This window comes from Triturus cristatus, chromosome 4_1 (assembly GCF_964204655.1).
Source record: "Triturus cristatus chromosome 4_1, aTriCri1.1, whole genome shotgun sequence".
NCBI classification, from domain to species: domain Eukaryota; kingdom Metazoa; phylum Chordata; class Amphibia; order Caudata; family Salamandridae; genus Triturus; species Triturus cristatus.
The window spans coordinates 1,125,633,764-1,125,660,365 of NC_140585.1; the positions used below are offsets into that span (position 1 = coordinate 1,125,633,764).

General features: G+C 43.2%; 2 protein-coding genes across 2 annotated transcripts in view; one reads left to right on the top strand and one right to left on the bottom strand.

Annotated features, from left to right (window-relative positions):
* The window catches only part of LOC146856132 (uncharacterized), a 376,777-nt gene that overhangs the window by 313,682 nt on the left and 36,493 nt on the right, over positions 1-26,602 (bottom strand). The window contains exons 5-7 of the mRNA XM_085651211.1: positions 21,260-21,373; positions 20,225-20,311; positions 17,979-18,089 (exon numbers count right to left, since the gene is read on the bottom strand). Of these exons, the coding sequence (XP_085507337.1) occupies positions 17,979-18,089; positions 20,225-20,311; positions 21,260-21,373 (312 nt within the window). The remainder of the gene's footprint in view (positions 1-17,978; positions 18,090-20,224; positions 20,312-21,259; positions 21,374-26,602) is intronic.
* LOC146856134 (uncharacterized) lies at positions 634-17,670 on the top strand. The gene is made up of 3 exons (XM_085654167.1): positions 634-732; positions 15,289-15,394; positions 15,608-17,670. Exon 3 carries the CDS (start codon positions 15,624-15,626, stop codon positions 17,436-17,438), a length of 1,815 nt encoding a protein of 604 aa, XP_085510293.1. The 5' UTR covers positions 634-732; positions 15,289-15,394; positions 15,608-15,623; the 3' UTR covers positions 17,439-17,670.

Here is a 26,602-nt window from a genome sequence, read left to right on the forward strand (position 1 = left end):
GCCAGTGAAGGCTTAAACCAGGAACACTTTTTGAGAAACACAAATATCAGCTGACAGGGCTTGATATTGTGTAACGTGCTAATTCTTCCAGCAATAGTCGGAGTGGCGATGCAGGGGCTCTAGAAGGGGTGAACAACCAACAAAGCCCCATTAACAAGCGAATGGTCTTTTAAAGACCTGTGAAGTGCTCGGGGGCGGCTGTGTGTAAGCTGTTTCAGTGGCTCCTAATGACTGCATATGGACCTTCACCTCTCACTAGGATTGAATTTGTTTTTTTTTAATTTCAGCTGTATTCAGATTCTAGGTTTGATAATGAGTGACATAGAAGGCATCAGGTGTGCTCCTGGCCTGTCATTGACTGCTTGTCAAATATTTGATTTCGAAGCTTGGGGCATACTTCTAAAGCACTGGAAACATATTGGGGCTGCATTATGTTTTGGTCTGCATCATTGTAAGAAAGGTATGCAAATAAGCCTGGCCCCACACAAGCCTGAACTGCTAGGCCATATCACCCTCTTTCATGAGACAATATGCACAACGATGGCGTGTTTCTGTTTCATTAGGTCTCATCAAATTTCTTTTGTATTTTTGAGTTATCATAGGTGGAGCTTAGAGGTGTGTAAGCCCACAAATTAGCAAGGGAGCCGAGCCAAGCCCAGGGTCTGGATTGGCTTCAAGAGCCTGTGCACGAGCCAAACCTTGAAAATATTCGGCAGACAAATCAAGTCACAGGTATCATATACAATGTATGGTAACTCCTTTCCAAAATGAAAAAGAAGGGTACACGCGTCTCATTTTAGCACATCAGATTATATCACTGCATAGAGAAGAATTTTTAAAAGCGGTAGTTTTTAATACATAAACTTGGAAGGATTAATGCTTCTCCATGTCGACAGTGCCACTAGTGTAGTTAGAGGCAAGTCAGTTATCATGTGTATCCTATATGTGGCATGGAATTTTATTATGCATGAAACAAAATTATAGTCTATTAAATCAAACACAAGAGGTGTTTGTACAGTGTGTGGCTTAACTGATGCTGATGTATTTGCAGATGTTCTCATGTGTGATAATGTATAAAAAAGGAGGCTTGCTGAAATAAAATATTTGACAAGGTTTACACAGTTTGTTCAGTTGGGGATTGAGCTCAGGTTTTCTGGTCTCACATTGTGCAATTCACTCACTAGATGGTTATTTCTTGCCCTTTATTACATCAAAGCTTCCGGCTTTGCTTTTTGTGGGTGACTTTACAGCGTGAGTGGCAGATGCCACATGAAAGTTCAACTCATTTTTAGCTCGAAGGTCCAAAAAACAAGCATTTGCAATGCAATAGGTCTCGCATTTACTTGAGTTTGAGCTATTGGCATTGTAAATGACAATGCCTTTTATTTATGTTTTGGTTTTTAAAACAGATAAATAAAAGGCATTGTCATTTACAATGCCAATAACTTAAACTAGCGTAATTGCGAGACCTATTGCATTGCAAATGCTTGTTCTCTTCTGCACACACAAAACATCAATCCTCATAGTGATGGCCAGGGACAGCGTTTAGCGCTAGTGGGGCACAATTTGGGTTGCAGTTGAAGTCAGTGTGAGTTTCTCTCTGTGGGGCAGTATGATGTTCAGTGGGGGAAAGGATGTGTCACTCTGCCGATGACAGGAACTGCAAGGCTCTGAGACAAATGGCTTGTGATAGCACTTTTAAGCATATTTGGGACATTTTGCAAATGGCAAAGTTTTCAGGTGAATGTATAGTGTTGACCAACAACTGAGCGCATGTGTGCATTGTCAATTTAAATAAATGTGGAAAAATACTAGCTGTAGCGTCGTCTTTTGCTTGTGGCAAAAATAAATGTGGATAAATACAGAAAAAATGCCCGAAAAATAAATATGGATAAATACAGACGGAAATGGCAAAAAAATAAATACCATAAAACCGGGAGCCCTAGATATAATGCACCTTTAGTACGGTGGACAGGATGTATGTCATGTTTGTGATGGAGTAACCTATCAGCTAAACTCTAAATCAGGTCCAAAGTCTTCTCTAATAAACACTGCACTTTTCGTAGAAACTACAGTAGTGTAATATTTTGTAATCTGAACGCCTAAAGACATGAGGAACCCAGATGCGCTCCACCAGAAATTGATTTAATCACATTCACACCTTTGGCATCCAATTTCAAGCACAAGCAAGCTATATTTGGTCAGAAACACTGAGAAAAAATGAAAAGTTATTTTTCAAATGTTTGTAACTTCACAGCTGTGACACCAGAGGAAACCAAAGTGCTGCATGTGTAAGTGTTGTCAACATTTTCAAGATCATCCATTCTTGGCAACCTTTCTCCCCATTCCGAAGAAGGTGCTGTACAGGCTGGTAGATGGGTTAAAAGCATTTTAAATTGCTCATGGAACAGTGGTGACTGCATACAAAATAGACAGGGTTAAGGACCAAACACAGAAAGGACACTGTTGACCTGCAAGTGACCATCATGCTCTGTGGTCTTGCTACCCTCTCACCTTGCTATCCTCCCATCTTACTTTGCTTTGTTGACATTCCCTATATTCCCCACCTTCAGTTTACGCTTGCAGGAAGGTGAACTTCCCTTTGTCGAGAATTGTTGTTGCTCCAGTTTCACCTTACTGTTGCTTCAACTTCCTTAATGGTGCTTCCTACCCATTCTGTTCATCAATGTTGCCAGCCCTGCTCCACACAGTGATCCTCACCACATGCAACTCTCTGCCTCCAATCCCTCTCTTACAATCTCCTTCACGGTGCCCTGGCAGGATGATCAGCCTGCCGAATCTGCTTACAACTTCTTTGTCCACTCAATCCTTGACATCATACCTCTAGAATGTCCGTCTGGACTATTATTCTGGTTTTCTACCCCACTACTTTTTAGTTCATCTCACTGTCTGCAGCTAATTGTGGTTAGATCGGTGGGGCACTGCTAGTTGTTTGAGTGGGAAGGACAGACTACCCAAGAGAATTATGTGTGGTTTTGGAAACAGGAAAGTGCTATATAGTAGTAGTGTAGCACTCAACTGCTTGTAGTGTGACAATGGAGCACCCTCACTGACCGCAGCAATTACAGGTTGACTTGTATGTTTGCAGTATGATCTCTGGGAGGAGCTGTGGGAAGTGCGTGAGGTCCTGATGCATGGTCTGTTCATGTTGTAGTGAACCTGGAAGTGCAGGTATGCATGCAGACGTTTGTAGAAGTGTGTGAGAAAAACAAAATGCACATTATGTAGCATTTATTCAGTATGCTGGATTGTAACTGTGGTAGCATTGGAGGGGTGCTATCGCCTCTTCTTTAAATTGCAGTGTAATTCAAGGGAGTAAATTAGCACTATAGTGTTTGGGTCTGTAGACACCATGGATTTATCAGCGGGGAAGCTTTATTCAAGTAAACCCACAAGCTCATCAAATAGATGGGTGTATCAGATCCAACCAGAAGGGGTGAAGGTGCAACCCAAAGAAGTTCACAGACACCTCAGCATAGGATTTAGGCGTCTGCCCTAAAGCAGTGACGGCACAACCAAAGAAAATCCACAAAAACCTTGGCCCCTCGAGTTTGGTGGTCCAATGGGCCTTTGAACTTGTGGTGGGGGTCCGCCTGCTGAATTAGGACTGTGACGGTTGGACCGCTGCTTCCGCCAGGGATCCACGATCCCTGGTGGTGGCGCAGTGGTCTAAGGTCCCTAATGTGCTGGTGGTGCTGCTGCAGCACCGCCAAGCATATTAGGAGTTTCCCCACTGCCACACTTTTCATGGCGGTATGACCGCCATGAAAAGTGTGGCAGTGAGGAAACAAAGGGGGCTCTCCCGGGCCCCCTGTGCCATCAGGTTCATGCACGGAGTCACATATGGTGCCCCACTATGTGCATACACCCCCAGTTCCTTCAGTACATGGACTTGACAGTCCATGCCCTGCATGAACTGCCTTTGACGCTCCCATTGCAGTGAAGGCACCGCAGAGGGGCCGCCAAAGAACCGCCCGCCTGAGTAAAAATAAATCGTACTCTGGTGGGTGGTCTTTAATGGCTTTGGCAGTCACGGAGCAGTGCGACAGCATGGCAGCCACGCTCATAGACCACCAAAGTCATAATAAGGCCCTAAGTAGCAGGTAAAGAAGTGTGATCAGTCAATTAGACTTAAAGGGCCCATCCTCTATGCCTTTCTCCATAAGTGACATTTCTCACTTTTGGAACTTCAGGATTAAGCCACACAAGGATTTGATGTGGACCATACAGCGAAACGTGTTGGAAATGACAACACTAGCACCTATTTCTGGTACATTTTGAAGTTATATATGGATGTTTTATGCACTGACAAGTGAAAACAATGTTCCCACTCATAATTACCAACTATTTGCTCTGCTGCAAAAGGCTGCCATTGATCGCAGCAATATGTCAAGAAATTAACATAGTTGTCTGGTATTACTGACACACTTTTGATAATTTCTATAAATGTTTGTAATGCTCCAGAACAGTGATAAACGCCTGGCAATTTGATTACTGCACATTCTCTCCTCTACAGAGCAGTGCTGCACAGTTCTGCATGATTAACCAAGTCAGGAGTAAAAGCAACTCCGAGGAAAAAGCCTTATAAATTGAGGGTAAAGGTAAAGTTAGGAAGGAATATGCTACTTACCAGTATGCATCTGTTCTTGGCATGTATAGCTGCAGATCTACACACTTTTGCATAGATCGCCATCTGGTGTTGGGCCCGAATGTTTGCAGTTTGTTTTTCCTCTTGGAAAGTCTTTGGAAGTCACGAGGTCGGTGACTCCTCCTTTGGATCGTATTGCGCATGGGCTTCGGCTTCATCCTCAGATTGTTTCTCGCCAGCAGGGAAAGATGGAGCGTAGTAACAACAGTGAAGAAACCCATGTGTGTTGTATCTAAATAAGATAGACTGGAACAGATAGACGGGAAGGCGGGTGGGCGTGTGTAGATCTGCAGCTCTACATGCCAAGAACAGATGCATACTGGTAAGTAGCATATTCCGTTCGAGGCATATGAGCTGCAGATTACACACTTTTGCATAGACTATATAGCAGTTCCCAACCTTTGCGGCGACCACCGGTATCTGTTGCAGTGGTTTGAAATAGTGTTTTTAGTACAGCCTGGCCCACACTAGCTTGTTGCTTGGTTTGCACATCTACATAATAGTGTTTAGTGAAAGTGTGCGGTGTTGACCATGTAGCTGCTTTGCAGATATCATCTAATGGGATGTTCCCTAGAAAAGCCATAGAAGCCCCTATCTTCCGTGTAGAATGGGCTTTAGGGGGAACGGATAGCGTTCGTTTTGCTTTGTGGTAGCAAATCTGGATGCATTTTACAATCCACCCAGCTATCCCTGATTTTGAGATGGGGTTGCCCTTGTGTGGTGGAGAGAAAGAGACAAACAGTTGTTTGGTTTTTCTGAAAGGTTGTGTTCTTTGGATATAGTAAAAGTAAGGCTTGTTTGACATCTAGCGTGTGTAGAGCCCTTTCTGCAACGGTCTGAGGTTGCGAGAAAAATACTGGTAATTCTACAGATTGGTTTAGGTGAAAAGGGGAAATGACTTTAGGTAGGAATTTTGGGTTGGTACGGAGAACCACCTTGTTCTGGTGCATTTGAAGAAAAGGTTCTTGTATGGTAAGTGCTTGTATCTCACTGACCCTTCTAAGGGAAGTGATGGCTACAAGGAAAGCTGTTTTCCATGTGAGAAATTGCAGTTCGCATTTATGCAAAGGTTCGGAGGGAGGCCCCATCAGCCTTGTGAGACCGATATTTAAGTTCCACACAGGTGAGGGTGGTACTCTGGGGGGAATTATTCTTTTTAGGCCTTCCACGAAGGCTTTAATGGCAGGTACTCTGAAAAGTGATGGGTGCTGCCTGTTTTGTAGGTAAGCTGCAATTGCTGCGAGGTGTAGCCAAATGGAGGTATAGGCTAGATTACACCTTTGTTGGTGGAGTAAGTAGCATATGATGTGTTATTTAGACACGTCTAGAGGATTGATTGTGTTGTTATGGCAATAAACCACAAATCTTTTCCACTTGGCAGCGTAGCAGGCTTTAGTGGTAGGGCGTCTAGCTTCTCTGACGACGTTCATACAGTCAGGGAGAAGGTTTAGGTATCCGAATTCTGGATTTCAGGAGCCAGATCGCAAGGTTGAGCTGAGCTGGGTCCGGGTGCCTGATTTCTCCATGGATCTGGGTTAGGAGGCATGGTGAGAGGTGTAGCTTTTGGTGTGGTACTACCGAGAGTTCCAGCAGCGTGGTGTACCACGGTTGTCTGGCCCATGTTGGAGCTACTAGGATCAGTGTGAGGGAATGCTGTTGTAGCTTTCGCACAACTAATGGAATTAGTGGGAGAGGTGGAAAAGCGTACGCAAATTTGCCTGACCAGTTCATCCATATCGCATTTCCTTTGGACAATGGTTGTGGGTATCTGGCGGCGAAGCTTGGGCATTTTTTGTTTTCGTGGGTGGCGAATAGGTCTATCTGTGGATGCCCCCACATTTGAAAGAACGGGTGAAGAACCTGCGGGTGAAGTTCCCACTCGTGGATCTGTTGCGTCTGTCTGCTGAGCAGATCTGCCATGGTGTTTTGGACTCCTGGGACATGTTGGGCTAGGAGAAAGATTTTGTGTGGAATTGCCCATCTCCATATGCTCTGTGCTAATTGAGAGAGCTGTGGAGAGTGTGTGCCGCCTTGTTTTTGAATATAATACATGGCCGTTATGTTGTCTGTGCGAATGAGGACTGCCTTGCCTGAAATCTGGGTCTGAAAAGATTTTAGGGCTAGAAAGATTGCTAGTAACTCCAGATGGTTGATATGGAGTAACTTTTGTTGAGGCGCCCATGTGCCCTGCACTGTGAGGTGTAATAGGCGAGCTCCCCAGCCGGAGAGCGATGTGTCTGTTGTTAGTATTATTTGTGGAACCGGGTCCAGGAACGGTCGACCTTTGGAAAGGTTTGTGGTGTTCCACCACTGCAGAGAGCGATGGGTACGACCGTCTACCAACACCAGATCTGCCAGTTGCCCCTGGGCCTGGTTCCATTGGCGCGCTAAGCACTCTTGGAGTGGACGCATCTGGAGTCTTGCGTGAGGCACTATGAAAATGCAAGAGGCCATTATTCCTATCAGTTGCATAAACACTCTTGCTGGAAGGGAGTGTTGAAGTACGAATTTTTGTCGCAAAGCCTGAATGCTTGCAATCCTGGCCGGATTGGGGTAGGCTATTGCTTTTGATGTGTCTATGGTGGCACCGAGGTATTGTTTTATGTGCGATGGTGTTAGCTGGGACTTTTGGTGGTTCACCGTGAAGCCTAGTTGGTGAAGTAGTTGGATTGTAGTGGCGGTGTGGTGTACACATTGGTTGTATGAAGTGGCTTTTATCAGCCAGTCGTCCATGTGCTGTCTTCTGAGGTGTGCCGCCACTACCGCTAGGCACTTGGTGGCACTCCAAATGGGAACACCTTGAACTGGTAGTGTTGTCCGTCCACTACAAATCTGAGGTACTTTTTGTGAGCATGGTGTACTGGAATGTGGAAGTATGCGTCTTTCAAATCCAGTGTGGTGAGGAAGTCGTTCTGGGAGAGGAGCGGAAGCACCTGCTGAAGCGTTACCATGTGAAAATGGTCTGAGTGTATGTATGTGTTTAGGGGTCGGAGATCTAGAATAGGTCGTAGAGTCTCGTCCCTTTTTGGTATTTGAAAATATAGGGAGTAGACCCCTAAATTTTGCTTATTGACGGGAACTTGTTCTTTTGCCTGTTTTTGTAGGAGGGAGATTACCTCCTGCTTTAGTAATGTGGAATGTTCTTGTGACATTGGGTGTTGCCGTTGGTGGAATGTTTGGGGGGTAGATGTTAATTCCAGGCAGTATCCTGACCGAATAATTTGGGTCACCCATTTGTCTGAGGTGATGGTCTCCCAGACATGAAGGAAATTTTGAAGTCTGTCCCCGACCGGAGTGGGATGGTCTGGAGGGAGCGGGGGGAAGTCATTGGGTAGGCGGTGTGGCAGAGCGGGCGGTATTTGTTTTGCCTCTGCCTTTATTATTGTTGCCCCTATAGCCGCCTCTTTGATAGCCCCTTGTGAAGGTGGACTGAGTGGGGTATTGTAGGAAGTGGACGCGTTATCTGAGGAGTAGCCTCTAGATGTACTCCGAAAGGAAGAGCGGCGAAAAGAGCGCCTAGGAGGGTGTGACTGTAGGGCTCCCATGGACTTCGCCGTATCGGTGTCCTTCTTCATTTTTTCGAGGGCCTCATCTACCTTTGGGCCGAATAGGTGTTCCTGGTCAAAGGGATGATTAAGGATGGAGGCTTGTACCTCTGGTTTAAATATTCTTAGCCAAGCATGGCGACGGAGGAGGACGCTAGTATTAATGGCCCTGGAGGCTGTGTCTGCTGCATCTAAGGCACAGCGTATAGAGGTGTTAGTGATTGTCTTACCCTCTTGAATTAATTAATTGGCCCTAGTTTTATATTTTTCTGGGAGGTGGTGCATTATGTTTTCCAATTCATCATAATGTGCCCTATCGTATCTGGCCAATAGTGCTTGGGTGTTGGCGATACGCCATATATTGGCAGCCTGTGACGCAGTGCGCTTTCCTGATGCGTCCAGTAGCTTTGACTCTTTGTCAGGTGGTGGTGCTTCGCCTGACGCCTAGGAATTTGTTCTTTTTTGTGCAGTGGAAACCACTAGGGAATCTAGTGGCGCTGGCCCTTTGATATAGGCGCGATCTGTGGGGGCAGCTTTGTATTTCTTTTCTATGCGTGGGCTAATGACCCTGGCCCTGACTGGGTCTTTAAAAACCTCTGGCGCATGCTTTACCACCCCCTTAAGCATAGGTAGTATGGAGGTAGACCTATGTGTGGTATCAAATGTGTTGAGGAGGAAATCCTCCTCCACTGGGTTAGTGTGCAACTCTACCCCGTGATAGTGTGCCGCCCTTTGAAGTAGATGATGGAACCCTAATGAGTCTTCCGGTGGAGATGGCCTGGAAGGGTAAAGGTCCTCTTGTGGGACGTTGGAATATCTGGGTTATTGTAGTCGTCCCATGGGTCTGGGGATCCTGTCTTGGTCTTGGGGCACATCCCCTGTATCGTGATATGGGTCCCCCTGATCATCATCGTCTGGAGACTGGGTCGGAGAGCGATGAGGTGGGGGTGGAGAAGGCGGAGGGGGCGGAGGTGGAGGAGGTGGGGAAGGTATTCTGAAAGGAGAGGTAGCAGAGTCCTTCCTCTTTGGAGGTGGAGGCGGAGCCGGTTTGTCCAAATGTCTCTTTTTGGAAGAGAGTGCCAGATGTCCAGTTTCTGGATCCCTGGTGAGAGTTTTTTGTAAGGGATCCGGTGTAAATAGTTCCTGTGACAGTGTTTGGTCCGTCAGCGCCGAAGTCTTCGGGGCCGATGACTTTTTAGGCTTGTCCGTGCCAGTTTGCTTAGCACTGGGCTTGGGACCCTCCGATTTCTTGGTCGGCGCCGAGATGAGCTTCGGCTTGGAAGTGTCGGTGCCGAGGGCCTTATGGGGTTTGGTCGGTACCGAAGATGGCGTCTGTACGGAAGCGCTGGGTTTCGACCCCGAGGGCTTCGGTGCGGAGCTCGGTGTCGAGGTAGAGGCCGGTTTCTTTTTCGGTGCCGAAGTGTGTTTCTCGGCACCGCTGGCAGGCTGGCTCGAGCCCGAGCCGCCGGAAGGCTTACTTGGCTTCTTCACCGGGCCCGAAGGTGGGGTGTGTGAAGCAGTGTCTCTGGTCTTGCTTAGGCCCAGAGACGAAGGCGTGACCGAAGCCTTTTTGGGTGTTGGCGCAGGTGTGGGGAGGGGGTATAGTACTTACGACCCTCTGCGCCGGAGTGATGTCTTCCACATCTGAGTCGTCTGCCTCGGAAGCACTGACGAGGTCCTCTTCGGTGCGCTGCTGTCCCGGATCTTCGATGTCGTCTCCGAAGATATCGACTGGAACGGAGGTCGAGGAGTGTGCCATGTTTCTTCTGGCTCTTCGGTCCCGAATAGTCTTTTTCGATCTGAAAGACTTACAGGCCGGACAGTCTTGAGCCTCATGTTCAGGGGAGAGGCAGAGGTTGCATACCTCATGAAGATCGGTGTGGGGGAATTTGGACCCACATCGAGGGCACTTCTTGAATGGAGTTCTTTGCATCAGCCGGCACCGGAGCTTGGGTAGGCCCGAAGGCCGCCGTCGACGACTGAAACCGAAGATTTGTCGATGAGAAGGTGCGTTGATTGAGGAGATCGCGATCGAAACAATACCGCGATGTGAGGTGAGGATTACGCTTCGATCGTCGAACTGGAAAATGTTCGGAACCGGAGCGCGAAGATTACATCTGAGCCCGATGGCGGAAAAAAACAATCTGAGGATGGAGCCGAAGCCCATGCGCAATACGATCCAACCGACCTCGTGACTTCCAAAGACTTTCCAAGAGGAAAAACAAACTGCAAACATCGGGGCCCAACACCAGATGGCGATCTATGCAAAAGTGTGTAATCTGCAGCTCATATGCCTCGAACAGGTAGTTTTAAGTTTAATTTTGTTGAAGTGTGTTAGATTGGTTAGCTTTTTTTAACAGAAACCTTTGTAGATGGGGTGCTAGCAATAAAGTAACATTGTTGGTTTGGAGAGGGTTTAAATATGAAAGCTAAAGAAGGCGCTCACTAAGTGATAAGTGAGCAATTGACATGGCAAACTAAGTTAAAAATGCACATGTTAAAAGTAATGCAAGGGTGTGAGGAACCAGTAGTAGAACTAATTTTAATATTCTGATGAGATTTAAAAGACATAGCTAGAAGGGTTGTCAATAACCTAATGTGTGCAACAAAGTTACCTTAAATTTGGGAAGGGATTAACTCTCCTCAAAAAGAGGTTGTTGCTACAGAGGAGAGTGGAATGGGAGAAGGCCTTCAAAAGCTTAGATATTGAATATGGAAAGAGATGGTGGCTCACATGTGGGACAGGAGAGAGGTACCGTTAAAAGACCCTAGCACACTTAAGGACAAGCATCCGGAGTGAGGTAAAAGGCGGATTAGGAATACCACACAGCATCGGTCTGTCAGACTATAGATGAGATTGCATCTGATTAATATTTCTGATAGGGATTCTGGGGAATTGCCTTGGATCACCGTAAATCCTAAGATTAGAAATGTGTTGAGGGCTGAATATTTCATGGACAGCAAGCCAACTTCGTGTTAGATAGGGGTGCATGTTGAGCGTATGCTTGGGGACCCCAAAAACAACAATTTGCATGGGAAAGTTGATAACCAGATTTAAATTACTGAAAGAGAATTAAGGCAGCTCACTATTACGTTGCTAAAGTAGTTCATCTTGTCCAAGATTAGGTTAGATATGAAAACACCCAAGGGTGGCAAAAAAGAGAAGGCACTAGTACACATAAGAAAAGCGAAACAGTAGAAACTTTGCAACGATGAGGAAAAGGATGGTAGGAAACTGGAAGCATGCGGAGAGATGACAGGAACTTGGAAAATGGTAAAGAGAAAGCAGAAAACTGGATTCACTGGGAAGAGAGAAAGCAGAACTTTATACACATTGAGAAAGAGGGTAACTGGAACTTGGATACATAGGGAAATGCTTCACAGAAAATTGCGCACACCTGAAAAAGGGTAGCAAGGACATTGAAAGAATGGTAGCACGAAACGCGAACTTATGGAGAGAGAGGCAGCAAGAACTCCAACACAGAGAAGTTCAGGAAATTTGGTATGCAAGATCGAAGAAACAGCAGATTCTGATTGCTTAATATTGTCAGGTGCTTTACACTTTTCCACATGAAAGATACTTCTTGTGTTTTGAAAGCTGCATTGTGTTAAGTCTTCCACAAACAGGAAACGGCTATATATTTTCCAAAAGCTTATTCCAATTTCAGGGATGTCATCACCAAAAAGAAACAGGCCCATTAGATCAGCTTGCAGCCCATTGTTACCAACACTGTCACCATCATACTCCATGCTAGAATCAAATGCTGATAAGCCACGTATCTACCCACAAATCAAGCTAGATCATAACACATCCCTATTACTACCAAATAATATTGTAGATGAACCTACATTAACTGTAAAAAACAAATGAAATGTCCTAAAACTAAATCAACACACATTAAACTCAAAGGTAATGTACATCATAACTATATGTTTTAACATTCTATGTTGCACAACCCCTCTTGTTAGAAGATGACAAAATGAAAGATAATTTAGTGATGGACCTCCTTCCTTTCAAATGGGGAAATACCAGCTGCACTATTAGGTGTGGTTCTAAGTGCCAACAAAGTTTCCCAGTGTGTATCTACTTAAAGACATCTTAATTTGCAACGCTCTTTGTACACAACCCTTTACCATCGTATTCATCACCTCTGCCAAGCCATTTCCTTGAGGGTGGTAAAGCATCGTGCACTTGTGTGCAATGCCCAAGTCATTAAAAAAATCTTGCATTTCTTGTGATCTACATTATACACCGTTGTCGGTATCAATATATCCAGGGATCTCTTCTTTTGAAAGTTCCTTTCTCAAAAAATGAATCACTGTCATCACTATGGTCGTAAGGCATCTGGCATAGACCCATTTTGTGATATAGAAAACTACAACACATTTTACAGATGATTGCAACAGCTCAAATGGTCCAACAATATCCATCTCCAACTTGTCCCAAGGCCCACTAGGATGATACAGGTGACGGTGGAGCCTGTCTGAATATTCCCCTTTATCAGCTTGCGAAGACATAAAGCAATCTGTGATCACCTCTTCCACCATTTTGTCCATACCTGGCTCCCTCAACCTGGACTTAGTCAAATTCCTTCCTAAGTGACATTCATGTGTCAAACATATTAACTTTACACTCACACCCTCTGGTCGGAACTCTCTTATTGCTCATGCATAATACATTTTCAACATTGTACAGCACGTCATTTACAGCTCCAAACTGTCTCTTGTGTATATCAAGATTTCTCAAACCTCCGATCACATACTCTCTACCTTGCCATAAAGCATGTTGTCATTTTTTGCCCATTACCATTCTTCCTTCCCCAAGGCGTCTTGACTGACCCACAATATCTTTAGCTCTTCACTAGTGTCAACACTGCTGCTGTACGCCTGTAACCTAGAAAGACCGCCTGCTCCCTTGTTTCTGGGTCCGTGAACATACTTCACATCAAAGTTGAATTAATTCACGCATCATTCACTCATACATCTATTTATCATGGGGTGGCACGTTAACTTTTTCTACAAGAGAACAACTGAAATAAGGGTTTGTGATCACCTCTCACAACAAATGGTATACCTCATTAATAAAATGTAAACTGTCTCATCACCCATGTGCATGCAAGAGTGTGTCTCTCTCTCTCTATCTCTCAATTACAGAGAAATGAATCTCAGAACTTTTTAGAGTCATCGACACAAATGTCACAACCTTTTCTTCACCAATATCTACTTGCAACAAAACTTCTCCTAACTCATTCAAGCTTGCATTATTTGTCAAGATTCCTTTTACAAACATCAAAAGGTGCCAAGGTAGGCATTTCACCTAGCTGTTCCTTTATTGGCTTAACACCACACAAAAACTCCTCTGCACACAGAAGTCTTTCTCCCTTTTTAAGAAGTTGTCTCATTGGGTAAACCAATGAAGCAAAATCCATAATGAATTTGCAATAGTATTCAGGCAATCCTTCATAAGATCTTATTTCTTCCTCGTCTCTTGGGAAAGATGCTCTAAGAACAGACATCACCACGTCCATCTTAGAGCTAATACATTCTATAAGTGTCACCAAGATATACCACAGTTCCAAATCTAAAACAAAATCACTCCATTTTGCAGTAGATATTGCCAAAATGGCGTGAACCAAGATTACAAGCAACAGCAGTGGTCAAATCATGATATTCAGGACGATACGTCTTCCAAATAATCCCTTCAAAAGTATTAACCTTGCCACTTTGCTTGACCAGAAGTTAGCAGACATCACCCGTAAGCACAGTGTCCACACCAGTTTGCCTTTATCTTGTTACACACCACCACATCACAAGTTTAACATATATATTGAAATATTCGTTGGGAAGGTATGAGCCCACCTGGTTCCACTCCTATTTACCTCTTAATGTTAATAATGGCCGAAAGGGAGCTTTAACTTGTATTTCAAAATGGTCCAAAATAAAAAGAATATTGGACTCGCATAACATTTGGAGAATCCTCACTGTCACATAAGGTGTAGAAATCTTAAAACAAACACTGTCACTCACCTACAACGGTAGGCTGGAAGCATTGTCTCCAGATATTCTATTCTAAGTAGGTAACAGCTCAGCTTTCTGAAACACTTGCAGTAGTCAGAAGCATGTACAGATCACAGATTCATATCTTGGCAGGGACTAAACAAGTCTTGTATACATAAAATTAAATTTAGGGCTTCAGTTGTCACTTAAAGACTCTGTCAAGCTTCATTAAATAACCTGCATTAAATAACTATTTAAACAAGTGTTGTTTATATAACTATTTAATGTTTTTCTGCACCATGTGATGGCCCAGTTCATGCCAGGCCTTCTCCAATGAGACGTTTTACCGTCACTGACATTTACGAGGAGAATAAGACATACAAGACTGGCCACCAGGCTTACTTTCCTGTAAGTTGCCGGCACAGAACATGCAGAAGTTAAGGGGGAAACCAACAAAAACCTAAACAGTTTGCCATTGGGAGCCTCCATGACAGTTGGTAGTGTTGCCGCCACACATGGAGCACAACTTGCCAACTCTAAAGCTGAAATCTGGGTTCTTCTTGTTAAAGGGCAGAAGTTGGAAGTTATTGGAAACCATAATTGGGGCCAGTAGCACATTCTCTGCTCCCCTCTATAAAAAAAGAAACATAGAAGTGATGTGATATGTTTCTGCCGTGCTTCTAACTGTACCTCACTATTTTCTTGCTCGACACATTGAGGACATTAACATTTCCCCTACTCTATCAACCTCCATATGACAGCCAAGGTATTTAGCTACTGTGTATGTTTAGCCTCCAAGTACCCTATCAAAGAATCAACAAGTGAAAATGTCTTTTCTCAGTGCAAAATGGGCAAATATAGGTTGAGAAAGGTGTTTCTGCATTAGCTGCTTATACAGATTTCCACACACATAAATACATTGCTGTTAATCTCTCCACCCACCTGTGTTCTTCTGTCTGCTGGTGTGTGGAAATTAACACTTTAGATGGTTTAGTGGTGGCTATGCCTCGTGTGAAGCTGATCCTCTCCCATGACTCTGGTCTATGACCTGACCCTCTCTTTTCTTACTCCCCTCAGCAAAGACTGTGCAAGCAGAGCCAGGGAGAGAGAAAGGAAGACCACCAGCTGACTACAGGTGCTCAAGCCAAAGAGGACCAAAGTGTCACACAGGGATACCCCTGACGTAAATGTTTAGTTTGTAGTTTTAAACTTTAGCTTTTAATGTTTCTTTCTGACCCATGAGTTTTGAGTGTTGCATTTTTATTTTTTGGAGGGGTGCAAGTTGCATGAGAATCTATGATGGAGGGCCACACAAAGTGGGTTGTGGAGCGGCGTGGAGAGAGGAATATGAAATAGTTAAAGTTGGTGTCTAAGTATGTGTTTTTTTTCTGTTTAGCCCAGTGGAGAACATTATGGTCCATGGCGTAAAGTCAGCAGAAGATTATGTACAAGAAAACCAAGATTTCTCTGTGGAAGAGTTGGCTGGACAAAAGATGCTAATTTGCAAGGTCTGCAAAGAATCTGTTCCAATATTAGCGGGCAAAACAGCAAACAGAATTGCTGAACATCTTGCTTCCAAGACCCATTTACGATTTGAAAAGCAACCTAATTGTGACAGCCTGCATCAGTTGTCCTTCACAGAAACCATGACAAGCTTCAAAAGAAAACGTGAGGAAGAAAAGGATGTGCTGCATGAATTTGCCCGTGCCCTAGTGAAATCTGGAACTAGTTTGCATCAAATTGATGGTCCCATTGGGAATCTTTTCCGCAGATGTGCAACAGTGGGCTCGACAATGCCAACGTCAACTGAAATGCATGAAAAGTACCTACCTGAGCTGTTTCTCAAAGATATGAAACACATTTCAGAGCTAATTCATGATGATGTAAAAATTTCTGTTACCATTGATGAATCTTTAGAGATGCGTGGCTACCCAGCAGTGGCAGTGCTGTTCACATTTAGCGATACAAAAAATGGGTGTGTCCGCCGCACTGTCATGGTCGATGCAGATATAGCAGAAAACTACAATAAAGTTTTAACTGCGGTGTTGCTCCAGAAAGTACTTTGCAGGTTCAACAAGAATTTGAGTGACATTGTACTTATTTTCATCGATTCTCCTGCCTATATGAAAGAGATGTGTGATGACATATCAAATGGTATGCCTGAGTTTAATCCCTTCCTTGTACGAGACCCTTGCCGCATGCTAGATGGTATGTTAGAATCGGCTCTAACGTCATCAGAGTTAATGCAGAACACTGTTGACTTTGTAGTTTGCTGTGGTGCAGTGTTTAGAGATGCACAAGAGCTAAAACACAAATACTTCTCGTTTTGTGCTTTGTATGGTATGAAAGAAAGAATGATTCCAGATGTGTGCTGTAACTGGATGTTCTCAGTGCTAGATACAATGAACGCCTTATTGTCGATGTGGCGACCGTTCACAGAATTTATGCTTGGTTATCGTGCAACTGGTAAGAAATGTGAAGATATTAGATCACATATTGATAACGAGCTGAAAAAAAGTACGGTCTACTGCATCCTTACATTTCTGAAGGAGAATACGGCTGCTCTAGTGAACCTATTGAAAAAACTAGAGTGTGAAAACACCTTGGTCTACCATGTGTACAGTATAATTGGTGCAGATGTGAAAATTCAGCTTGAGAGTAAACTGGGGGAAGCCTTTAATGACTTTGGCCCTGCAACATGTGCCTTGCTAGAATGTTTGCCACTTGAAAAGCGAAGAGCTGTTGAGAAGGATTTCCGGGTATTTTATTTAACAATGCACGAGAAATGGCTTTCAATGATGCATAGAAAACTCCCATCAGAAACCATGTCACGAGGACCAAGCGATGCATCTTTATGGTACTCTGTGCAAATTCTAGATCCCTTCCGCAAAGGAGAACTTTCTACAGACTTTGAAAAGTACAGCTTCATTTTTCACCGTTTCAATGACACAGAGGCCATATCAACACAGTTCAAATCATATGTTGCAGAGCCTGTACCCGAGAATTCCAATCTTCAGGCACACCAGTATTGGAAAGGAAAGTTACAGCAGTGGCCTGAGTTAGCAAATTGTGCCTTGGCTCTTTTGGCACTGCCTGTCTCAAGTATCAATGTTGGTAGGACATTTTCACGGATACAGGATCTCGTGCAAAGGAAGGAACAAGCAGGGATGAGTAAAGACTTGCTGAAGAAGTATTGTATACTTTATTACAATAAGTTTGATTTATAGAAATGTATAATATAACAGTAGTGAGACAATCTTCTGAAGAGCCACATGAATGTAAATGCTTGTAAATTCCTGTATTTCTACTAAAGATGCTTGTATAGTGTAATATTTACACATTTTATCCTTTAATATTTCAATGTTATACATACTGTATATATCATACTAAAGTGATGCAGACTATACATGTTATACATGCTCAGTAATAAAAGGTAGATTGTATTTAAACATCGGAAAATTATATCCCTGTGGATTTGTAATGACATAAAAAGGTATTAACAGTGAGAACTTATTAACACTGAAACCCGTTTTATAAAGGAGAAAAATGAAGTCTTTAATTGTATGTTTTCTCTTCAGTAGTCTGTCGCCATTAAGCCACTCCAGCTTAATCTCCCAATGTTAATTTACCAGAGAACGCCTACATTGACCACAGAGAGAAGGATGTTCCATAGTATAGCTCTGTAGTGATTGCCATATCTACTCAGGAATGGCTCACTCCAATGTTTGCCCAGTGTGATTTTTAATAGTGCTGCATGGTGTACTCACGTCCAGAATTGTTGATGCTCAGTTGTTTCCTGTAACCATGAATGCTAAAGGAGTACGTCTGTCCCTCTTCATTGATACCAATTGATGTTGCTGGATTGGAATCTTCAGGTCCTGTTTTTAAAATGAATAACACATTATAAGCAACTCTTCATCAAGGTAATGGAGCCATCCTGTAGAGCTGAGAGTAAGGCATGGTACAAGTATGATGATTACTTCTCTCCTATTCACAACTCGAAAAAGGTTGCATGCTTCCTTCTAAAAACTCTTCCATACAAATTTCAGTGTATACTTTACTAGCTGGCAGTGGTTTCTGACAACTATGTTAGAAGATAGCACTAATATAATTAATTCTTCCTGGTCAAAAAACTGTGCTTGCCAATAATCTGTGTTGATGGCTAAGGGGATACAAATGAATTGCGAGTGCTCACAAAGATGGCTCCTCCAAAGAATGCAGATGTCAGAACTCTGGCAAAGAAATCAAACTTCAGCCCCAGCTTCAGAAATTGGAATACAAGTATTGATATGCCAAAACAAATGATGTTCGTAACAACTGCATGAATAAATCTGTGCAGGTATTATTCCATTGCTATGTTTTCTAGTCTGGCATGTTATGGAAATATTTTGAAGATACTTTATGTTTTACAAACTGTGTTTATGGATATAGAGCAGTGTAAAAGAACTATTGCAGAGGATGCAAACTGAAAAGTCAAAATGGGGACCAGGTTTGCAAGCAACTCAGTCAAATTAAGTTTGATTAATCCTAAAATGCTTAATTCAGCAGTATAAGGCATGGTTAGAAGGGGGGGGGGGGGGTGACGGACAGTGGTCCATCATTAGTAAAACAGCACATTGTGCAGTGGATGAGAATGCTAATTATGTAGCTACTATTGAAGTCTACAGAGGCACTAAAACATGGCATCTAGAGCTCACAGCATGACATCACAAGTATTATTACGCCTTGTGACCCACATAAGAACCTGGGTTGTACGTACAGTGATACACTCTGTTTCATGACATCAAGGCACCAGCTCAGTAGCATTGAAAACTTGTTTGATTTTGGAACCCGTCCAGTAATAAACTATTAACGGTGCACTGACATTTGTAAATTCATTTGAGCAGAGACTTAACTTTTAAAACTTTGGAAAGTTTATAACTTAGAACCTACAAAACAGTACAACTTTCTTGTTAACCCCTTCGCTGCGGCGCGAATTCAGCCGCAGCGCTGGGGGGGTGAGGGGTGAGCGTGGCGCCGCCATGCTCATGACGGAACCACGCCGTCATGAGTCACGGGCGAGCTGTGCTCATGACGGCGTGGTTCCGTCACGACTCCGCCCACTCTCTATTTCGCCCGCACAGGCGGGGCATTAGTGCCGCGTGGGAGGAGCGGCCGCCAACGGCCGCAGTATGACGGAACCACGTCGTCATGAGCACACGCCGCCCGTGGCTCATGACGGCGTGGTTCCGTTATTAGCACACAAGGGGTTAAACACCAAACTATTAATTGCATTACCATATCGTAACTCATCTCTTTGGACAGTGAGCCCTCCACCAACTAGTGTGGCATGGTTTGTTATTGGTTTTCTAGCACTGAGGACAAGTTTGTCAATCGTGGGCATCAATGTGAAGAGTTGAATGTTCTATCATCAAGTATTTTATTCAACACAAATCCATATAGGCTAGACAAAAATTGTGGACAGGTTTACCCGAAAATAATCTTTATTAGTGTGGTCACCCTATCACAAAATAATGAATCAAGAGGGCTGAGCTGAAGACCTGCACATCCATTGCTGTTGATGTGTTTCAATGTGCAGTAAAGCCCTCTTTAGATCAATTGCTTTTATCGGGAACAAGGCTGTAGTGTAGCATTAATCTAACAGTAGCTTGTTCATATGATAACGTTATAAGGGGGTTTAGTCTACCCCGTGCAGCAACTAGGAGATTATTGCAGCTACTGTTCCTAAATCAGTGTTACTCTAGTTTTTGACTAAGTGATGCCTACATGAAAGTTTTAATTGTGGCCTGCACTTGTAAAGGCAGCCTTTTAGTTTGATCACCCATCCTGAGGTGGGCGAGGGTTTATTGCCCAAAGAGAAGAGGCAAGAGATGGCGATACCACTAATAGTTCGGTATTTAAAAGGAGAGTTATACTTTTCATACGTTCAAACTCTAGATGGGTAGGGAGTGCAACAGTCTCCAAAAAACAAATCCCCCCCCCCCCCCACTTGTGTTCACTGTTTATAACGTACCTGTATTTAGGCAGGCGCTGCTTTCCTCTCTTTCCTTGTGATATTCTGCTAAACACTCTTCTTGCTCAATATTGCTAAATGGAAATTCTAATGAACAAGATAAAACAACTTTCATTCAAGTGTTTTTTTATTTTGGATCTTCCGCCTCAAGTGAGACCTGTCATGTAGGAACAGCATGCAGCCATATGGAGTAGAGTTTCTCAATCATGGGTCAGGACACTAGTGACAGAATACTGTGAAGGGGTTACATAGTGTAAACTGAAGCCAATCTAGTAATGTTATAATAAATGTGAGTTGTGGGGTCACAGTACTTCCAAATTTGGATTAGCAAAGAATACGGAATAATGGAAAGTCACAATGATTTTTCCATTATTTACAGTGCCCATGAGCTTACCATGATTTATAACCTTATAACAAAAAACTCTGCTGGACCCGACATAAAGCCTTTAACATAAATACAATACACTTTACAATAAAGACTTTCATGCGAAGCAGTAGGCCTATCATTAGGACTATGATAGTCACATGCCTATCACGAGACAGACGCCCTATCCTAAGGTAGACCAAGACCCAATTAGGGAGGACAACATTTCGAAGGCCTCAAAGTTTGCTTAAGAAGCAAACTATACACTTACATGAATTATTTGCATTGTCATAAGAGCCTGATGTAACCCAACATTGTCCCGTCATTCTGTTATGAAGTGAGCAAGTATTTTTTATGTACAAGTAACTTTGACATATTTTGCTTAAATTTATGAGCCACCTATTGTCGGTTGGAAGGATTCATGTGAATTGCTTATTGTTTTACATAATCAAGCAAGACAGATTTGCTGGGTATGCTGCATTAACACCTTTTTAAGAGGTTGCAAGTTGTGGCAATCGCTTTAGATCCTGAGTTGACGTGAACAATAACAGGACATCTCAGACTAGAGGCTTTGTACTGCATTGCCACCCCTACTCCCAGACATATATTTAAGTTGTATGTTGTCCAGTATGTTTTCTGTGATGCTTATGCGAGAAGAAGTATTTACTCACGTGTCACATCGGCAGCACTTTCACTTCTCTCATGGTCGTAGAGGCCTATCGAATAGATATCTCCACCTTCTTCTTTAACAATTAATGGAACAACAGAGGTTACATCACCATGACCTTTATTAAAAAAATCAAAACAATGTGAGAGGTCTGCTTACAGAAACATTTGGCTATTTCACTGTTGTATAAACAGACCTCTTATCTTCGTGGAAAATAAAAAAATATCTTGTGTTTGCTATGCATAATACATGGCCCATTGACAGAACCTATTCTAAAGTATGTATCTGAAAATATTAGTACTGCTGAAGAAAAAATGAAACGCAAGTAATTTTTCAGATAACACTTCCAAAGCCTTACATATCAAAGTTTTATTTTTTTTGCAAAGCCCCTTCACCTTTCACAGAAACGAGGCACACCACATCGAGCATATAAAAGGAGATCAGTATGATATATACTAGTATATAATGTCATTCAATTGTAAATCTCTCCTACGAGATTTCATTTACCTGCTGTAGACCAAATAGGACTTAGCTACACTACCAGCCAAACACCCGGTGAGGAGCGAAGTGAATCAAAATGAATTTGTAGCACTAAATAACTCTTCTCAAAAAATGAGTAGGGCAAAGAATGACGCCACTTGCAGAAGCAGCAATGAACCGGGATTGAACATGAAATGCTATTTAGGAAAGAGAGAAAACAAAATTAGGGCAGGACGGGAACGAATTCCGATCAATTGTTGCGAGGCACCCACTCAACTGTGGCAATGCTTCTTATTGTTATCTCGTAAGAGTCCACAAAATCACTGTGTCTACATCAGGCCCGGCTCCAGGAATTTTTATTTGGGTGGGCCAAGGGTGCATTTGGGTGGGCCACTGCGGGCCCAATTTGTTGCTTCTTGTGGTAGCCTACAAGCCTAGATTACATTATATCTACTTGCAAACAGTCACCATGATACAACGGATCAATTATGTGTGTGTACAGAGCATGTGGAGAGTTATTTGAAAGTAAGAGCAGTGCCTGGACCCAAGTGCAAACCCTCAAATTCCAACAGGCCAGGCTTCAACACAAGATCTTCCAGGCCCGATTATCCACTTTTCTACCATCCCTCTCCTGTGCACCTTATCTCACAGTTGACCTTGGGCCCCAGCCCCATATCGGCCACCATCCAGCTCTACTTTCATTATTCCCGTAAAAAACATTAGTAAAATCACCTTCAAACTTAACACATTTGAATATAGCAGTAAATATAATTAGCACGCACTTTAAAATATGTTCCACAGTTGCCCTAATGACCTGACTGCTAATTAAATAAAAACAGAAAGGTGATGACAGGGCCGGCTTTAGCGCTAGTGCGAAAGTCTTTTTTGGTGCACCACCAATGACTTATTTCTCCACAGATACCATTACTGCCACCCTCCAACAGTGCCCCTCATCTCTCCGTAGCCCTTCTCTCATATGCATTTCATTTATTGTATAGCGCTATCAGTGTACGGTGTCAAAGTACTTTACATCACGCACACATTATATAGAGACAATGAATCATACATACAAGTATGTAAATCAGTCTTTAGGGAATGTCACATAAGCAATGAGGAATACAAGGTGTGTAGGAATTACATGTCATCCATACTGGTGGGTAGTATATTTTAAGAAGATTTGGGCTGGAGAAGCACAACCTCAGGATTTAAAGCATACCCCAGTTGTTGAGGGTTGACTTTACTAATAAAAATGTATATAGGCCCAAATTCTTTTTAGCAATATTAAAATAATGAAAGACTGGGGAAGTTCTAACTATATAGTAACACAAAAAGTGAAGTTCTAACTATACCATTCAGGTTTGTATGCAGCTCTTTGATGACAGTTCATAGGTCACTGTCCTATGTTAGGATTGTAACTTTTGAACTGCAAAATCCCTGTGACAAAGACAGTAATCCACTGAGCTATCCAAATAGAATACAGCTTATCTGCATTTCAAAACTACCAACAGGCAAATGATTGCTCTCCAGCAGGATCATTAATCACCAGTTATCTGGACATTTTTATTGTTGTCTTGCATCCATGGCCATGATAATGATAATTTTTTTTTTAATGAAGCATACACAAAGTATGTGCCTTGCTGGGCCTGTGCAGATTTTAAAAATAGGAGAGCGGATGTGGCCTCACGGCTAGCGTGGTCGACACTGGGGAACTGGGTTCGAGACTGAGCAGGGATGCTCAACATCCTATGATTCTGGGCAAATCACTTAATCTCCCTGTGCCTACAAAAATTAATGTGTCCATCTGTAACTCAACTGGTGCTCATGTAAAGCGCTCTGATACCTTCGGGTCAAGTTTGTGTTGTATAAAACTCTAGGGGAAAAAATAGTTACACATCTTTTCTACTCTATTAGTCAAACTTTGTGTCACAGCCTGATCTAATAAGCAGCTGCAGGGGTCAGGAAAGGTGAATCGGAATAAACAAAATTCTTTTCTCCAGTGCTGAACAGAAAAGGAAATATCTATGCAGCACAGGACGGTAGGCAAAAGTTACTCGGTGCCAAATAAAGAAGTTGTCCCCTTCACCATGCCCCTATTGTACCTGCACGACACAGCCCACCTTTCTAAAAGGATTTGGGTGATTGGGGATGGCTGTGAGAAAGAACCCAGGCCCAAACACGCAACTCCCAGAATAGGAAGAAAAACAACGTACAGAGGAACGTTTTAAATTATAGTGCCCATTTTCTATTGGCCTTCATGTCCTCAATGAGAGGGCTAAGGCTCATGTTTGGATGAGCCAGGCTCATATTTGGGTGGGCCTGGCCCTACCCGCTAGAACCGGGCCTAGTCTACATGCTACCTCGAATGGGCAAAGTTTGCCTCACCTGCCTGCACCCCTGTCTCCACTGGCCCATATACCAGTGCTTCCAGACTTTTCACCACCGATTCTTCGTGACTCCCATGCGTGACTGTAGCATGCGCGCGCCCTCACAATGTGACTTCCTAGGGTTTCTAGGTGAGTGTGCAGCCTAGGTTTGTCCCGAACCCTGACAGGAAGAGTAAAATAGTGTGATAAGGTGACAGCTTAACTGATAATAATAAAAGGTATTTGCCAATCTAGAGTGCATGACCTGGCACTCATCCCATGCAGCCAAAAGACGCATCAAAGAGTGCACGTCTGCCAGTATGACATGCGCACTATTAAGAACTAGAGCACACAGCCTGCACAATAGGCTTTTACTGCATGCTTTACAATGTGCAATGTGGAATCTGAATACTCACTTGAGCCTGGAGTGGAAACATTAAGGGAAACAGCAAGTTCTGACTGTGTTGTCTTCACCAGCTGGTTGATAAGAGGTTTCCAAAAGTTACTCGAGAGAACGTTTCTCACTTAACCAGGCAGCCTATTGGTTTGGTGGGTGCTATGAACAATTTATAGTACTGTACATTATACAGCAGTAACAGTACAAAAATGTTAGATTTATTAAAAGAAGGTTTTAATAAACAGAACCAAAATGATGGCCTATTCTTAGAACTCGCTAGAATTAGGAAGGGGGAGTTGCTACGGAAACACTACGTCGTGTGCCTGCTCAGTAATGGAGTGTGATGTAGCATGATGTAGAGTTAGGCAAATGTAAATTGAGGCTGAGCAGAGAATCTGTTTGCACGAGATAGGATTTGTATGTTCCGAAATACATTCCTGGTACAGAATGTAAGCTATTTGTTTTTTAGCCTTACTAACTCCTAACACCTTGCTCTGACTGTCTTGTTTTCTTATTTCCAAAGGGAATCTTGCACAAAATCAGTGTTTCAAAAAAGCCTTACTTGAATTGTCACCTGCTTGCCGTACAAGGAATAACTGGGGAAATACTCAGGAAGAAGAACGTTCATGTTTCATATTGATCTTTTTGAGATTTTGGTATCCCCGCCTTAATTGTCTAAGGACATAGTACAACTACAGGATGGGTCAAGCATGGTTTAACAGAAGGGTGACACTGGCTTCTGAGGCCATATTCAAGAAGAATTCCCTGAAAGCTGTGAGTGGCTGAACCTGAGCATTGAGCAAAACTGATGGGTTAGAGCAGGCTGAATCCTGAAATCCCAGAGCACATCAAACATGGCCCTTTGTCATCGAGTTCGTCTTACAAAGCTTGAACATTTCAAAAGATTGATGATTTGATTACAATTTGGTGCGAGTGCAGTGCTTAATATGAAATCTACAAACTCTTGATGCTGTCCTATGGCTTTGGCCTCTTCGAGGTCAAAGTGTAAACCTCAGAGTGTTTTGGATCCAAGTTCCCAGTAAATAAGATATCGCTCACCATGTACGGTGCTTATTCTCGGGCTTCTCCTGGCAATGGAAATCATCATCTTTTCTTGCTAATTCTTTCTTCTCATAACCCTGGGCAGCTGTTTAGAATTGCCCTGCATCGCAGGTCAGGAGCATCTTTCTTTAGGAGGTAAGCTGACTCCTTGTTGTGCTCGTCCTTCTGTGATTTGCAGTCCGTTCACATGATGATCTCCTCTAAGATAGATCTTCCTTCTTGGCTTAAGCCTTTCTTATCACAATGTGGATCTCCCTTTTCTCTGGGGTTCTGATCTGTTCTGATAGTCCAGGATGCAGGTCAGTCATTATGTTTATGAGGATAGGGAAGTGCCTTGGTTTGAGATCTATGGTTCACAGACCAGTATTTTTCGGTAAGTCGAGTTTCTCGTATTTGTGTTCCATGACCCATGTGTCTCTTTCTTATTTTAAGTGGGAAGGAAGGCAGCAATCAGATTCCATTTCTTAGGACCCTCTGCGTGGAGGTGGGAGGAAAGCCCCACGTTTTCTAACCTCTTTTTAAGAAATTAGCATGAATGAAACCCGTTGCTTTCTCGGTATTTTTAATACAGTTGTCCTTGGTTCAAAGCCTATAATGGGTCAGGATAATGCATATTTTAAATTTAAACTTAAAAAAAAAAAATTATTAGAATTTTCTGTGATAAGCAAGTAAGCATACCAAGAAACCATAGGGACAGGAGAGTAAATGTACAGTCGGTTGTATTTGACATCAACACATTTTCGTGGCCGTAGACATTCAAAGAACAGGCAACAGTCAGATGGTATGTCAGCACAAGATTGTCACTCAATACAGGGCTGTATGGTTCAGGGGTGCTCTTCACTGTCCCTCTTGCCAATGCTGTAGTGATCCAATCAGGGACCCCCTACTTTGGTAAATTTCCTCGACACCCTCTGGCCTTATATGTAACTTTTTCAGATGCCATATAGAGGTACATCCCAGCTTTCCTGTCCTGGAGCATGGGGGGACCAGGTGCACCACAGTGTTTGGCCACATCTCTGTTTGCCACTACTAGGCCCAGATTACC

Bases quoted from the DNA above. Each gene is read 5' to 3' on its own strand.
- LOC146856134 (XM_085654167.1), top strand. From the start codon at position 15,624: ATGGTCCATGGCGTAAAGTCAGCAGAAGATTATGTACAAGAAAACCAA.